The sequence below is a fragment of the Oncorhynchus nerka genome, linkage group LG16 (assembly GCF_034236695.1).
Source record: "Oncorhynchus nerka isolate Pitt River linkage group LG16, Oner_Uvic_2.0, whole genome shotgun sequence".
NCBI classification, from domain to species: Eukaryota; Metazoa; Chordata; class Actinopteri; order Salmoniformes; family Salmonidae; genus Oncorhynchus; species Oncorhynchus nerka.
Window position 1 is genome coordinate 4185704 of NC_088411.1, and position 17458 is coordinate 4203161.

General features: G+C 42.1%; 1 protein-coding gene across 4 annotated transcripts in view; it reads left to right on the forward strand.

Annotated features, from left to right (window-relative positions):
* The window catches only part of LOC115143928 (leucine zipper putative tumor suppressor 2 homolog), a 47233-nt gene extending 43768 nt beyond the window's left edge, over window positions 1–3465 (forward strand). For all 4 annotated transcript variants that reach the window (XM_029684400.2, XM_065002361.1, XM_029684401.2 and 1 more), the window contains one exon: window positions 1189–3465. In XM_029684400.2, coding sequence (XP_029540260.1) covers window positions 1189–1929 — 741 coding nt within the window. In that variant the 3' untranslated portion in view covers window positions 1930–3465. The remainder of the gene's footprint in view (window positions 1–1188) is intronic.
* The last annotated feature ends 13993 nt before the right edge of the window (window positions 3466–17458 follow it).

Sequence of the window (17458 nt, forward strand, 5' to 3'; positions counted from 1 at the left end):
CCTGTATTTTGGAAGTTTCTCCCATTCTTCTCTGGTTGGATGGGGAGTGTTGCTGCACAGCTATTTTCAGGTTTCTCCAGAGATGTTCCATCGGATTCAAGTCAGGGCTCTGGCTGGGCCACTAAAGGACATTCAGAGACTTGTCCCGAAGCCACTCCTGCATGGTCTTGGCTGTGTGCTCAAAGTCGTTGTCCTGTTGGAAGGTCAACCTTCGCCCCAGTCTGAGGTCCTGAGCGCTCGAACAGGTTTTCATCAAGGATCTCTCTGTACTTTACTCCGTTCATCTTTCCCTTGATCCTGACGAGTCTCCTAGTCCCTGCCACCGAAAAAACATCCCCACAACATGATGCTGCCACCGCCATGCTTCACCGTAGGGATGGTGCCAGGTTTCTTCCAGACGTGACGCCTGGCATTCAGGCTAAAGAGTGTAATCTTGGTTTCATCAGACCAGAGAATCTTGTTCCTCATGGTATGAGAGTCTTTTAGGTGCCTTTTGGCAAATTTAAAGCAGGCTTTCATGTGCCTTTTACTGAGGAGTGGTTCTGTCTGGCCACTCTACGATAAAGGCCTGATTGTTGGAGTACTGCAGAGATGGCTGTCCTTCTGGAAGGTTCTCCCATCTCCACAGAGGAACTCTGCAGCTTTGTCAGAGTGACCATCGGGTTCTTGGTCACCTCCCTGACTAAGGTCCTTCTCCCCCGATTGCTCAGTTTGGACGGTTTGCCAGCTCGAGGAAGAGTCTTGGTCGGTTACAAACTTCTTCAATTTAAGAATGATGGAGGCCACTGTGCTTTTGGGGACCTTCTATTTAGCAGAAATGTTTTGGTACCCTTCCCCAGATCTGTGCCTTGACATAATCCTGTCCCCGAGCTCTACGGACAATTCCTTCGACCTCATGGCTTGGTTTTTGCTCTGACATGCACTTTCAACTGTGGGACTTTATATAGACAGGTATGTGCCTCTCCAAATTATAACCAATCAATTGATAATTCTAAAAACCTGTTTTCACTTTGTCATTATGGGGTATTGTGTGTATATTGATGAATAATTTATTTTATTGAATATATTTTAGAATAAGGCTGTAAAGTAACAAAATGTGGAAAAAGTCAAGGGGTCTGAATTACTTGTCATATTCCCACATATTTGTGGTGTGTTTCCTCTATATGACACTAGTTTTGTTATTTCCAGGTGTGTCAGAAGTCTGGGGAGATCTCCCTGCTGAAGCAGCAGATGAAAGATGTCCAGGGGGAGCTGGCTCAGCGCATGGGGGAGATCGTCTCTCTGCGTGGACAGCTTCGGGACTCCCTTGGCGAGCTCACCACCAGCCAGGGCCTGCTGCAAGAGGCCAACACTGCCGGCCACACGCGCACCATGGAACTGGAGGTGTGCCAGAACGAGCTGCAGCGCCGCAAGAGTGAGGCCCAGCTCCTCCGCCAGAAGGTGGGCCGACTGGAGGAGGAGACCGCCCGCCTCCGTGCTTCCGCCACCAATCAGACAAGCCTCCAGAGCCCTGCCCACAATGGTGGTGGAGGCAGGCAGTGCCAGGCCTTCCCAGAGGGGGAGGAGCCACACTTGTTGACCTATGAGAGTGACGAGGCCAGGGCCTATGAGAGTGAGGCCCTCCAGAGCCTCCGGCTGCAGATGGACGGTCTGAGGGCGGAGTTAGTCACAGAACGCCAGCGGGGGGAGGAGCAGGCGTGTAGCTTTGAGGAGGAGCACAGGGTCTGGCAGGAGGAAAAGGACAAGGTGATCCAGTATCAGAAGCAGCTGCAGCAGAACTACGTGGGGATGTACCGGAGGAACCGGGCGCTGGAGCGAATGCTGCGCAAGCTCAGTCTAGAACTGGAGACCCGGGACGAGCTGGAGGAGCAGGATGAAGGCAGTGGCAACGAGATCAACTTTGACGAGATCACCGCTACTGAGATCTGACACCACCACTTTTTCTCTCTGTCTCCTCCTCCATCTCCCTATCAGCCATATACAACTGATCCCCTAGGAGCATCTATAGGAATCCAGATAGCCTCTATAATGACTTAGTAGGTCAGGATCCTTCCTTATGGTTCCTTCAGGGTCTCTACAGTATGTAGTAGTCTGTCTATAGTTGGTCTACTCTCCGTATGTTCCTGCTTTTCCACGCCGTCTCACGGTCTCATTAGTATGTTTGACTCCCGCTGGCTAATGTCGATACACACACACACACACACATACACGAAAGAATGCACACACACACTTCTGTCTCTCACAGACATGGTGAGTTGATGTGGTTGAATGAGAGTTCACTAACCGGGAGAGTGATTTTGAAGTCTGTTGAGTCTCGTACAGCTTGGAGGGAATACATCCAGTTTTTTAAAGTTTTTTAGCTATTCCTAGAATTACTCGCTGAACATCATGTAAACACATAGGGGGGCTCGGCGCTCTTCCTAGGAATTTGTGCTTCCTCGTCATTCACTGTGGGTGGTCTTGTGTTCTTGGTAGGCAGAGCTTGATAACACTAGTGTTCTTCAGCATGTTCTCAGATACTACAGGTTCAATGCAGATACTTCAGGTTCAATGGCAAAAAAAGGGAAACGCTTCAATGTTACCAAAAGCCTCCTCATTCCATGTGACACATTTATCTAAATATGGACCTTAGTGGTCTTGAATTTCTATACAGTATCTCTAGCTAGAAAATGAGACACTGTGGAAATTCTAGGTAAAAGTCGCTAAAGCACACTCAGATATGCTTTCTATTATTGTGAAGAGAATCGACTTTACCTTTGATCTCCCTTCACCGACATACAAAAGCACGGATGGATGAATCTCTATGGATCTTTGTGTTTCTCTGGCAATATTTGTACGCTGCACTGGCTGTTTGTGAAGGTGCTTTTTCTACAGGCTGTGAGAGAAGACATGCACTAAGTGAGCGACGTTTCGGGCTCTATTCAATCCACATTGCGGAAGTTCCGCGTTAGAGGAATTTAAATTTAAAGACAATGTTCCCGCGTTAGCATTCACAGTAACCACTGTATATGTCGGAGCAATCTCTACCGCTTCAGTGACACAGATTTAATAGAGCCCGTCGTCTTTTAAAAAGTTAAATTAGACTGACCATGATAGGACTTATCTTTTCATCAACTTCTGTATAAAAAAAACACACCCATTCACGAGAGGATGACACTTAAATGTCCCTTATCGCTGTTAACCCTTCATTGTAGATATCCTTAATACTGACATCGTATATGGTGAAATATAATAGATTTCTTAGAGATATAATCTATTTCAAAATAAACAGAGCCACTGTGAATAGACCAAAGCAATGTCACATGTCCTGTTGGTTCCTTACAGTACCATGTCTGCATATTGGTGTATGTGTGAATGCTACTCATGGTTCTACAGTACAATTTTTTACATTAAATGTATATTTTCATGCTGTAAATGTCTTGTACCAACTGACTATGTTTTTAATAAAACGAACGATAAAACGAATAGCTGCTTTTCAAATGGATTACTGATGGTTGGCTCTAAACTTCATTTTATGACAAACTGTTACATAATTACAACGGTTTGGTTAAATTATCATAAAGCATGGTTGATTCTATTAAGTCAGACAAGGAACATCAAGCCACAGAAGTCAAAAATGATCAGATACTCTTTTATTTTATGATGTTAAGCCCTGTTTATACACGCACATTGTGGTAACATGTCACTCCTCCTTTATCTAGATTGTATCGCCTGTGTAGACACTTCTCTTGACACCAAGAATTTGAGAAACTTCGAGCATGTTTACAACGGATATCAACATGTTCATGACTGACAAGTGGATGTGATCTAAGCCTGCCATCTTCTGGTCCCTAGCAGCACTCCCACCCACCTCTCCACACTGGCTCAGACAAACAACCATGAGTTCACTTCACAGGGGTCCTGAAAGGCAGTCGGATACAGTTTGCATAAATTAGCTGGTGTGTTAATGATTTAAGTATAATTCTAAGAAATCTCTATATATAGATGTGTATATTTATTTTGCATAATTTTCGAAAGTGTCTGTGATGATAAATAAAATAACATAACTAATGTAAAAGGAAGAATTGTGTGAACTGGTCTACTATTGGCTCGGAGTGGCTTGATGCTTTAGGACAGCACACAAGTCACTGTCTGCTGATTCCCATGGCGGCAGGTCTCTTCCTCCCCTCGTTTGATTGGTCAGATCCTCCTGGGTCCCCATAGAGGGAACAGAAGTTTCCTATTAGCCCACATAATTCCTTCAGACCTTCACTTTTCACTATAGCCTGTGGAGCTTCTGTTTGTGTTGCTCAATAGGCTTTAGGTCTTGGAACTCCAAACCAAACCCCATTTTTCTGTGAAGTGTCACGAACCGACTCAAAGCCCGTAACAAAGGGAGACAACGTGGAGATAAGGAGTAACAAAATATATATTTATTAACTAAAGCAACTAAGTAAAATATACAATGGTGTGTGTAATCAGTAATCAGTAGTGTAAGTGAGTGTTTTGCATGCATGAATGTGATAATGCAGGGTGTTGAAAGGTGCCAATGCAAACAAACAAAAAGTCACCAAGAACCACAACACAATCTACAAAGGTGTCTGCATGGAGAGAGTCTCCTCCATGAATGTGGAAGAGGTCTATTTATCCTGGGAGACACCTGGCCCAGGTGTTTCCCATGTAGCTGACGACCCTCCCAACTCCGCCCACCGGCATCCTAATAAGGAAACAAGAACAAAGACAGAATACGGCAGACAAGAGTGGGAGGGTCGTCACATTCCCCCCCATAAAACCGGGGACCAACAAGGACCCCGGAACAACATACCGGCCTCCCGCGTCCCAAATTGACACAGGCCCCTGCGTCCCAAATTGACACAGGCCTCTGCGTCCCAAATTGACGAGGGGTTATGTGTTCACACCTCCACCTGCACCAACCAACCTCCTCCTCCCCAGACCTCAGCAACCTTTGTGCATAGGAAGCAATATTTTAAGAGGAAATAAGAACACAAGACCAGGAGGGAACAGACAGGAAAGATAGAACATGACAACCCGAAACAATGGTCAGTCACGTAAACATTCAGGAACATGGCACAAAAGACAACCAGCTACAAGCTCCAACGAAAAGAACATCAGGGTCCTTCTTAATTTTTACAACTCACAACGATTCATAGTCACTTCCAGCGATTCATAGTCACTTCCAACGATTCATAGATTTCACGTGCCCTACTCGTCAGTGGCACCTGCCAATAGCCTTTTAACAGGTCAAATTTGCTCACAAACTTAGCTGCACCGACTTGATCAACACAGTCCTCCATCCGAGGAAGAGGAAATTAATCTGGCTTTGTGACACTGTTTACCTTACGGTAGTCCGTACAAAAACGGTTTGTTCCATCCGGTTTCCTGATCAAGATACAGGGAGAAGCCCAACTGGAGAAAGAAGGCTCTGCTATCTTACTCTCCAGCATGTACTTGACCTCAGCATCCAGACAACGTAGTTTCTCTGAAGAAACTCTATAGAACCGCTGACGAATGGGGTCAGCACCTCCAATGTCAATATCATGTTCTATTAAGTTTGTATGTGTAGGTGTATCAGAAAACAAACCTGGAAATCTCTGAATCAGACCAACCATCTCTTTCCGCCCATCAACAGGTAGGTGAGTGAGAAGACTGTCTAAAATATCCAGTGTTTCTGAATTTTTCAATCTACCCTGCAATATACAATCGTCAGGACCAGGAACATCTTCCTCCTCATGCACAGATCTAGCACGACAAGAACCCAAGGAAACAACGGTATCAGCCAAAAGAACAGGTTTACCGTCCTCTGTAGAATCCCACTGTTCAGTCTCAGAGGAACGTGCATAATAGGGTTTTAACAGATTTACATGGCACAGCTGGTGTGCTTTCCTCCGTTCTGGAGTGGCAACTAGATAATTTTGCTCAGTGTACTGGCGCACCACTGTATATGGACCTTGAAACTTGGCTTGAAAAGGAGAACTAACAATTGGCAGCAGAGCAAGAACCTGGTCACCTGGACTAAAGTGACGAGGCTCAGTTCCGCCCACCGGCATCCTAATAAGGAAACAAGAACAAAGACAGAATACGGCAGACAAGAGTGGGAGGGTCGTCACAGAAGGGAGTCAGTCTTTAGTCAGGGACTACATCATTAGTGGGTAAATTATCTTTAATATTGCAGATACATTGTGGCTTCCATCAATGTAATTGTCTGCATCATTTCCAATACCCCATATTTTTGGGGTAAATATATAAAGTACCAGTCAACAGTTTGGACACACCTACTCATTCCAGGGTTTTTCTTTATTTTTACTATTTTCTACATTGTAAAATAATAGTGAAGACATCAAAACTATGAAATAACACATATGGAATCATGTAGTAACCAAAAAAGTGTTAAACAGATTCTTCAAAGTAGACACCCTTTGCCTTGATGACAGCTTTGCACACACTTTGCATTCTCTCAACCAGCTTCATGAGGTAGTCACCTGGAATGTATTTCAATTAACATGTGTGCCTTGTTAAAAGTGAATTTGTGGAATTTCTTTCAACAATGCGTTTGAGCCAATCAGTTGTGTTGTGACAAGGTAGAGGTGGTATACGGAAGATAACCTTATTTGGTAAAAGACCAAGTCCATATTATGGCAAGAACAGCTCAAATAGGCAAAGCAGCACTACAGTCCATAATTACTTTAAGACATGAAGGTCAGTCAATCTGGAAAATTTCAAGAACTTTCAAAGTTTCTTCAAGTGCAATCACAAAAACCACCAAGCGCTATGATGAAACTGGCTCTCATGAGGACCGCCACAGGAAAGGAAGGCCCAGAGTTACCTCTGCTGCAGAGGATAAGTTCATTCGAGTTACCCGCCTCAGAAATTGCATCCCAAATAAATGCTTCAGAGTTCAAGTAACAGATACATCTAAACATCAACTGTTCAGAGGAGACTGTGTGAATCAGTTCTTCATGGTTGAATTGCTGCAAAGAAACCACTACTAAAGGACACCAATAAGAAGAAGAGAGTTGCTTGGGCCAGGAAACACGATCAATGGACATTAGACCGGTGGAAATCTGTCCTTTGGTCTGATGAGTCCAAATTTGCGATTTTTGGTTCAGATTTTTTTGGGGGGGGTGGCAAAATGGCGCCATAGAGAGAACACTGTGTTTCAGCGAGCTCCCGTGGCATTCGTAAATTTATATTTTTACATTAATCTCCTAGCTTGAAAAAGTGGTAGAATTGGCTAAATACATTATCCTACAATGAGTCTTGACGGCTATTTCTCAAAAATCTCCGACAACATGCCCAACAGAACTTCCCTTTTAAATGGTCTCCCTCAGGTTTTATGTATCTGGGTATATTTGTAACTCCTAAATTCCAGCAAATGTACAAAGCCAATTTGTTCCCTTGTTTGATACAATAAGACAGGATCTGGAGCGCTGGAACTCTCTCCCGATTTCTTGGTTGGGTAGAATATCCCTCTTGAAAATGAACATTTTACCTAGACTACTTTACCCAATCCAAATGATTCCAGTATTACTCTCCAATAAGGTAATAAAGGATGTAAATGGATGGCTAAGTTCCTTTATATGGAGTAAACGCAAGCCAAGACTTAAGATGGCAATATTGCAGCTGCCAAGTTCTATGGGTGGCTTGGATCTGCCCAATATCAGGTTCTATCAGTGGTGTGCCCACCTATGTTATATTTCTGACTGGATCACAAACGATGACTCCTCTATTTGGTTAGACATTGAGACTTCTCTTTCAAAATACCCCTTACAGGATCTTTTATTTTTCAGAAGTTTCAAGTCTGTAGAAGATCACTGCAATAATCCCATTACACTTAACACACTCAACGTATGGAGGTCAGTTCAACGCTTCCTGGGAAGGTCCAAACTTACCTATGCTCTTACCCCAATTCTTAACAACCCAGATTTTGGTCCAGGATTGCTGGATGCTGGCTTTCACTTTTGGCTTAATAAGGGCATACGCAGACTAAATGACTTATTTGCTGATAAGATTTTATTGTCATTTGAGCAGATGGTTGAGAAATATCGACTCCCAAAGCAGGACTTTTTCCGCTTCCTACAAGTAAGACATTATATTCTGAAGAGCACCACCTTAATTGGTAACCCTGATACAGTGCCTTGCGAAAGTATTCGGCCCCCTTGAACTTTGCGACCTTTTGCCACATTTCAGGCTTCAAACATAAAGATATAAAACTGTATTTTTTTGTGAAGAATCAACAACAAGTGGGACACAATCATGAAGTGGAACGACATTTATTGGATATTTCAAACTTTTTTAACAAATCAAAAACTGAAAAATTGGGCGTGCAAAATTATTCAGCCCCCTTAAGTTAATACTTTGTAGCGCCACCTTTGCTGCGATTACAGCTGTAAGTCGCTTGGGGTATGTCTCTATCAGTTTTGCACATCGAGAGACTGACATTTTTTCCCATTCCCAAAAGGTCGCAAAGTTCAAGGGGGCCGAATACTTTCGCAAGGCACTGTATGTCTGTCATTGAAAGAATGCTTTTTTTTTCCCACAAAGGAAAATGTCTGTAAGTCTGTTTTATGATGTTGTAAGGTCCTTTTCTGCTGTCAACACACAGAGGGTGAAACAAGTGTGAGAGAGAGAATTGTCTGTTACTACTGGCGAAGAGATGTGGGAGGACATTTGGAGATATGCAAAAAAAATATCTATATGTAATCGCACTAGAGCAATCCAATTAAGAATAATACACAGATTGCATATATCCCCAAATCACAGACATGCTTTTAGCCCCACTTCCACTTCCCCTCAGTGTCATGCAAAACTGATACAGGCACCCTAAACACATTGTTTATGGTCATGTACCAAAATACAAAGATACTGGTCTGGTGTTCTGCAAGAAATTTAAAAGATCCTAGGGGTTGATCTAGAATTGGACCCAGTTTCTTTACTGTTAGGTCTCCCTAGTAGGCATGTTACTTCTGTGGGTAAAAGGAGGCTTTACAACATCCTGACCTTCGCAGCGAGGAAAAACATCCTCTTACAGTGGATTAGTGATAAGGTTCCTTCTATTAAAGATTGGCATAAGATACTATTTGAATGGGTGCCTTTGGAATATTACATTCTAAAACAGATCAGTTCTACAAAATGTGGGAACCTTATTTAAATGACCTAGAACCTAAGGTATCAGCTATTATGCTACAAGGATTCTCTTAGAATGGTGGTGATCTATGTATTTCAGAATTACACTGTACGTTCCATGTGTGGAACCTAACTTCTTGGTTTAAACTGAGCTTTTTTGTTTAATTTCTGTTTGTAAATTTGTTTAAAATGCATGTATTGAGAGACGCAATGATGGGGATGGGGTGAGAGAAGCGCCGAGCGGGAAGAGGAAAATGGTGTGTGTATGTATGTGTGTGTGTGTGTGTGTGTGTGTGTGTGTGTGTGTGTGTGTGTGTGTGTGTGTGTGTGTGTGTGTGTGTGTGTGTGTGTGTGTGTGTGTGTGTGTGTATGGTACATGCATGCATGCAGCCCCAACTCGAAAAACATCCTAGATACATCATGCTGAACTGAGTTTGCCAAGCACTACGGTATTGATGTTAAAACAGAAGAGATGTTGGTGGCCAGAAACTTTCATGCCCAGAAAAGAGAGGCTGGACGTCCTCCCAAAGATATGCTTGCTGTGCATAACCTCCTGGATGATGATATGTTTCCTTCTCTCGAGGAAATCATTTGGGTTGCCCTCTCAGTTCCAGTGAGCAGCTGCTCCTGTGAAATATCCTTTAGTGCACTGTGCCGGCTGCACTCCTGGTTGTGTAAGACAATGGGTCAGAAAAGGCTTGCAAGTCTTGCAGTCATGTCCATTGCGGGTGAAGTGCTTGGGTCACTAAGCCACAATAGTGTTATTGACCACTTTGCCACCTTTAAAAATAGGAGATACACTTTGATGCATCCAACCACAAAATAACCATCAAAAGGGAGAAGCAGGAGGAGCAGTTCTGTAATATAGGTTGTAATATTTGTTTGGGATCTTACTTTTTTTAATGAGATTTATAATTATTTTTCTGTTTTTTACATTTTATTTAGCTCATTAGTTGAATTTAGTTTTACGTGCATGATACTGTTTAAATATTAGATCGGTGTCTACCTCAAACTATGAGACATGTATACTTTTAGCCAACCTTGACCAAAAATAACTAACCTTATTTTTATGTATTTTTAGCGTAACAACAGGTGTAAAATCTATGATGAAAAGATATATATATTTTTTTAATCCTGGGGGAGTATGCCCAGACCCCCCTAAAAGAGGCTTAGCCCCCTATCCATGAATCTCTAGTGATGTCCCTGGCTCAAGGTCATCGGCCACAGATAAAATGAGGTCAAATCACGTTATGTCTACAGTCACTTTAATTGGACTGATCATGTCAACATCATACTTTCTCAATCTTAGCTAGCAAGCTAACAAGCAGTTATCATCATGAATCACATCTACAATCTACTGGCAAATCCCTTTCAATCCTTGTCATATGAAGATAAAGTATAGATAAAATGTATCGGTGCTCATCGGCCATAAACATTACACAACTAGTCGGAAATTGCAAATTCAACAACTAGTGGTTTGGAACGATTCAGTGGCTAACTGCAAGCATCTCAAAGCAATCACTATTGTGCTTCCCCTGCCTGCTATTCAGTGGAGGGGGTGTGTGGTCCAAGTCTGGGTTTAAACATGTCTGAAAGGGTCTCTTTTCCATGTTTAAAAGGACAAACATTCACATGAAACATCATGGGCCAGAAAAGGTTGAATAGATTGGCCATGCTGTCAATCCAACCCAGCATGACTTCTGCCGCCTTCAAAACAACTGGAAACGCGGAACTCGGAAATCTCAGACTTAAGTGAGTTCAAGACACCTGTGAACTCATAAAAACAAGCTCAGACTGGGAAAATACGTTTTGAATGGTCATTCAACTCGGAGTTCCAAGTCGGGAACTTGGCCTCTTTCCAGAGCTCCGATCTGAAGATCACTAACGTCATGATTCAACCTTGTCGTCATGATTCAGTTGTTTTGAAAGCACCATTAATCCAGAGAATGACAGTTTGCCCACAAGGACAGCCGTGCCACATTTGAGTGAGCACAGCACAGTCTAAGAATATGTCTTGTATACCGCTGCATAAATTATGTAATAAGCAAGGGAGATATGCATACAGTAGCTAATAAAGTAATACTAAGTGTATGTTGTGTAGCAGTAAGCTGTTAGTAGCCCATGTGTCTCCCCCAAAGAATTTGGTACCTCCTTATCAGAACTCAGCCTACCTTTCTGACTTGGTGGTGCACATGTAGCCGATAGCCTGTTTTGGAGAAACATCATAATCGAATATATTAACAGCTTTCATTATCTGCATCTACTGTATGTCCCCGTTATTTTTCCTACGGTTCTGACTTGGTGGGGGGGGGGAATACTGTAAGAACAGCCCATGTTCTGAATTATGTTGCTGTACACTTCAAAAGTGCTGAACAAATACTTCAATTGACTACTCGCTCATTAATGTCTTAATCGAAATTACGGCTTGCCTCTTATCAGCTCATTGTTCCCCCTTAGTTTGTACATCTCAATTGTTATTTCTTAAATACAGTGCATTCGAAAAGTATTCAGGCCCCTTCACTTTTTCCACATTTTGTTTTACATTACAGATTTCTTGTTAAGTTGATTAAATAAGACATAATACCCCATAATGACAATGTGAAAACAGAAACAGGAATTGTCCGTAGGATTCTGTCGAGGCACAGGTCTGGGGAATGGTACAAAAACATCCCCAAAGAACACAGTGGCCTCCATCCTTCTTAAATGGAGGAAGTTTGGAACCACCAAGACTCTTCCTAGAGCTGGCCACCCAGCCAAACTAAGCAATCGGGGAGAAGGGCCTTGGTCAGGGGGTGACCAAGAACCCGATGCTCACTCTGACTGACAGAGCTCCAGAGTTCCTCTGTGGAGATGGGAGAAACTTCCAGAAGGACAACCATCTCTGCAGCACTCCACCAATCAGTTATATGAGAAACAAGGTTCTCTGGTCTGATGAAACTAAGTTTGAACTCTTTGCCTGAATGCCAAACGTCGGGTCTGGAGGAAACCAGGCTCCAATCATCACCTGATCAACACCACAGTGAAGCATGGTGGTGGCAGCATCATGCTGTGGGGATGTTTTTCAGCAGCAGGGACTGGAAGACTAGTCAGGATTGAGGGAAAGATGAACGGAGCAAAGTACAGAGATATCCTTGATGAAAACCTGTTCCAGAGCGCTCAGGACCTCAGACTGGTGTGAAGGTTCACCTTCCAACAGGACAATGACCCTATACACACAGCCAAGACAACGCAGGAGTGGCTTCGGGACATGTCTCTGAATGTCCTTGAGTGGCCCAGCCAGAGCCCGGACTTGAATCCCGATCTAACATATCTGGAGAGACCTGAAAATAGCTGTGCAGCGGCGCTCCCCATCCAACCTTACAGAGCTTGAGAGGATCTGCAGAGAATGGGAGAAATTCCCCAAATACAAATGTGCTAAGCTTGTAGCGTCATACCCAAGAAGACTAGAGGCTGTAATCGCTGCCAAAGGTGCTTCAACAAAGTATTAAGTACATTTTATATTTCCGTTTTTATGTTTTATACATATGCAAAAAATTAAAAAAAAAAGGTTTTGCTTCGTCATTATGGGGTATTGTGCGTAGATTGATGACGGGGAGTTACATGCATGAGGTTGACTGTGCCTTTAAACAGCTTGGACAATTCCAGAAATGATGCTTGACATCATGGGAAACTCAAACAAAAATCCGTCAAGACCTCAGAAAAAAAATGTAGACCTCCACAAGTCTGGTTCATCCTTGGGAGCAATTTCCAAACGCCTGAAGGTAAAACGTTCATCTGTACAAACAATAGTACGCAAGTATAAACACCATGGGACCACGCAGCCATCATACCGCTCAAGAAGGAGACTCGTTCTGTCTCCTAGAGATGAACGTACTTTGGTGCAAAAAGTGCAAATCAATCCCAAAACAACAGCAAAGGACCTTGTATAAGATGCTGGAGGGAAAAGGTACAAAAGTATCTATATCCAAGGTAAAACGAGTCCTATGTCGACATAACCTGAAAGGCCGCTCAGCAAGGAAGAAGCCACTGCTCCAAAACTGCCATAAAAAAGCCAGACTACGGTTTGCAACTGCACATGGGGACAAAGATTAAACTTTTTGGAGAAATGTCTTCTGGTCTGATGAAACAAAAATAGAATTGTTTGGCCATAATGACCATGTTATGTTTGGAGGAAAAAGGGGGAGGCTTGCAAGCCGAAGAACACCATCCCAATCGTGAAGCACGGGGTGGCAGCATCATGTTGTGGGGATGCTTTGCTGTGGGAGGGACTGGTGCACTTCACAAAATAGATGACATCATGAGGAGGGAAAATTAGGTGGATATATTGAAGCAACATCTCAAGATATCAGTCAGGAAGTTAAATATTGGTCGCAAATGGGTCTTCCAAATGGACAATGACCCCAAGCATACTTCCAAAGTTGTGGCAAAATGGCTTAAGGACAACAAAGTCAAGGTATTGGAGTGGCCATCACAAAGACCTGACCTAAATTCTATAGAAAATGTTTGGGCAGAACTGAAAAAGCGTGTGCGAGCAAGGAGGCCTACAAACCTGACTCAGTTACACCAGCTCTGTCAGGAGGAATGGGCCAAAATTCACCCAACTTATTGTGGGAAGCTTGTGGAAGGCTACCTGAAATGTTTGACCCAAGTTAAACAATTTAAAGGCAATGCTACCAAATACTAATTGAGTGTATGTAAACTTCTGACCCACTGGGAATGTGATGAAAGAAATAAAAGCTGAAATAAATAATTCTCTCTACTATTATTCTGACATTTCACATTCTTAAAATAAAGTAGTGATTCTAACTGACCTAAAACAGGGAAGGGAATTTTTACCTGGATTAAATGTCAGGAACTGTGAAAAACTGAGTTTACATGTATTTGGCTAAGGTGTATGTAAACTTCCGACTTCAACTGTATAATATCAATAATATCACAATACTTAGCATTGTATAGTCAAGCATTTTATAGTCCCTTTACCTACAAATATTGTATGACAGTATAGGCTCAGAAATATAAACAGGGTGGACAATAGAATGAGTCAAAATTCACCCAAGGCTGAAAAATGGTCAAAGAACGTTGGTTGAGCTGGAACACTAGCGCGGGGCCATAGCAAATGAATTGAAACGAACCTTCGCAGAGCCTCTTCTGACTGGAGTGATGCTTAGAATTCCATTTCTCCAAAATGGCACAAAAAAATTTATCCCCTGACATCATTAGAAATAATAGATTATCCTGAATTAAATGGTGTTGAACTTCAAAACATAAAAATACATCAATTTTGAGTTATTTGGCGAAATACAGACATTGACGTTATGTTGGGGAAATAGGGATGTCTAAAAAGCTCAGTCTTTTATGTAACCAGCTTACCATTTGCCTTTTTTGTGTTGTACATTTTGTGGTTTGACTAGCAATAACTTCACTTTTCATGTTTCACAGGTCTAATTCTCATGCATGGCAGGCAGGCAGCACACTCTGAAAACGAACTGCTCAGCAAAGCAAAAAACCTCGTATTAGGCCTGTGTTGCTTTTAGGAGAGCAAAAAACAAAAAGAAAAATAGTAGTTATTGAGCCCCAGCCAAAACAGATCTTCTGAGATTTAATTAGTGGTCTCATGCTTGAATGAATAGGATATATATATATATATCTTTAAATTAACGAGTAACCATTTTAGAAAATCATGGGACATGTAGTCTTTGGTTGTTTGTTATTTATGTCAATCATATTGCCGCTATAGCCTATAACTGATGCTTCGTTGTCTTTAACTGCAATCTATGGGAAATATTTAGCAATTAAAAGTGATTAATTCACATAAAGACATTAGTAAGGCAGCTGTGAAATAAAGTGTATTTTTTACTTATGTATTCCTGTGATCATTCTCAAACCTGCCCCACCTATCCCGGCCAATTGCGGGACTTTCACATAGAGGTTACTAGGTCACCCAATTCAAACCACATTTAAAAATAAAACATTCTGCCTTGCAATAATAAATATAATAAAATAACTAATAACAACAGCAAAATACTTACATAGTCATTTTTTAAATCAAGACCTATCACAATGCTATTACTATAATGGTATTTACTAACATAATATTATTACTAAAATAGTTTCTAAAAGTGTTTTAGGTTACCCTATCCAAGAATTAGGGTTAAGGCTAAAATAGGTTATACCTATTGTTGGGGCTAAATAGGTTTAGGGTTTAAGGCAACAAAAAAAACAGTATGGGTTTATTGCTCTCTTGCTCTTTCCTGTGGCCTGCTGTGGGTACTACATGACTCAATCGCGACACTTGTCGGCTCATAATCTGAGGTAGCAACTGCGATAGATCTACAAATCAATGAGCTAAACATAGTTAGTTTGCAACTCAATGAACCTGCGCAGCATTCGTTCAATTCGATGCCTACAAACGAACAGATTTCGACGCATACCAATTTAATCAGCAGCCATTTAGAAACAACAAATCGTCAAAATAAAAAGGTAATTTCTTTAGTGAATCGGCAATTTCTTGAAAAAGAGAACAGGGACATGCTTTTCGTTTAGGTTTACACAATTTTCTGAAAACAAATATGGTTAACCATGACCAGAAAATGTTTCGGTTGAATCATCACTACCGCCGCGGTTCATTAAAACGTGTACTATAAGGCGACCTATGTACATGCTCACCAAGGAATCGACCTTGTTTAATAATGAGTTACCTGAGGAAAGCCTACTAGTTTTACGTGGGCAGGTCGCATTGGCGAAACAGGGGCTGTGACCCAGAACTTGGGCGGTGATTAGGAACGGTGCCCAACATAACTAATATGATCTGGCAGGGGGAAAAATCTCCTTCAAATAAGGCCTGTTCTTTCGCGATTACTTCAGAATTACGGAAAGCAGCTCGGCCATACGGTAATATTACGAAACTGGACTCCACGGCGGATGCAATGGACTAGTTTTTAGTTGAAAAGAAGCGTTTTTAAAAATGTCATGTGTCCAGCCTAATATAAACATTGTCGCAGTGGAACAGTGAAATTGTCTTGACAACATTTGGATAAAGGCTGCCCCCCACTGGCAATAAACTGAACAAGCTATTTAAAGAACATTACTCGCTCTCTTCTCATGGTCCCATGTTTTCTTTATAGTTGTAAATCCACTGTGCAAGAAACTCGATGGGGTCCATGGGGCGATACTCGGCCACCTCAGCTAATCCTTCTACGTACATGTTCCCATACCCCTTTTCAAGTATTCTGAGTCCATTTTCTTTTATGGAAGAGGATACCATAGTATATGAACACAATAGCTACACATGTCTTGCAGCTAAGACAAGTGGTAACAAATATGTTCTACTTTTTTCTGGTTTGTATTGGTCAAACAACAAACTTTATGAGGATGGCCACATTTTAGCTCAAGCGTTCAGCAACCCTACCTATGAACAATAAAACAAGGTTTTCCATTTTAAAATGTTCCTATTAGTTTGTAAATACGTTGTAAACAATGTCCCTTGACACAAAATAGGATTGTTTACTTAAATGTTACTATTTTATAATAGGATAAACTACCTCGAAATAGCTAGAAGTGTTTGGATGGTTCATGCTCAACTGAATGCATTGCATCATGTTGACTCGTGCCTTCATTTTTCAGTCAGGCATGTCTTCATTAGAAAGCATGGATGCCAGCAGCTACTGCCAGTGCTGGGCATAACACTCTACTTGAGTCTGACTGTGTACACAGGCACAGTTATCCTCCCTGGAAAGTGAGGGTCCCCTTGTGAAGAATGTAGATTTTTTAAAAACCTTTAATTAAATAGTTGAGTCAGTTAAGAACAAATGATTCTCTACAATGACAGTCTACCGGGGAACAGTGGGTTACCTGCCTTGTTCAGGGGCAGAACAGCAGATTTGTACCTTGTCAGCTCAGCGATTCGATCCAGGAACCTCTCGGTTACTGGCCCAACGCTCTAACCACTAGGATACCTGCCGCCCCAAGATAGAATACGGGGGAAAACAAGAGGTAGGGAAAAGACAGGAGAAGCTGCTCCATAAAATGAACATTAATTTTTCACATTAATATAAAACACCACCCCATCTGGTGACTTTCTATGAACAGGGCATTAATTGGATAAACCTTAAGTAAGGCCGCGGTTGGATGGAAGATTCCACAAGGAGTTAAAAAAAAATGTTCTACCAGAAAATGTTGATTCCCTCCCTCTCTTTTCTCTCTTCTGGATGGTCTTAAAGGCCGGTTCACATGACCCCCACCCCCTTTCACCCGAGAGTGTGTGTGAGTGTGTATGTTGTCTTTGCCTTATATAGAGGAGTGTTGTGGCTCCAGTAAAGCCTCTCACATTCCCTCT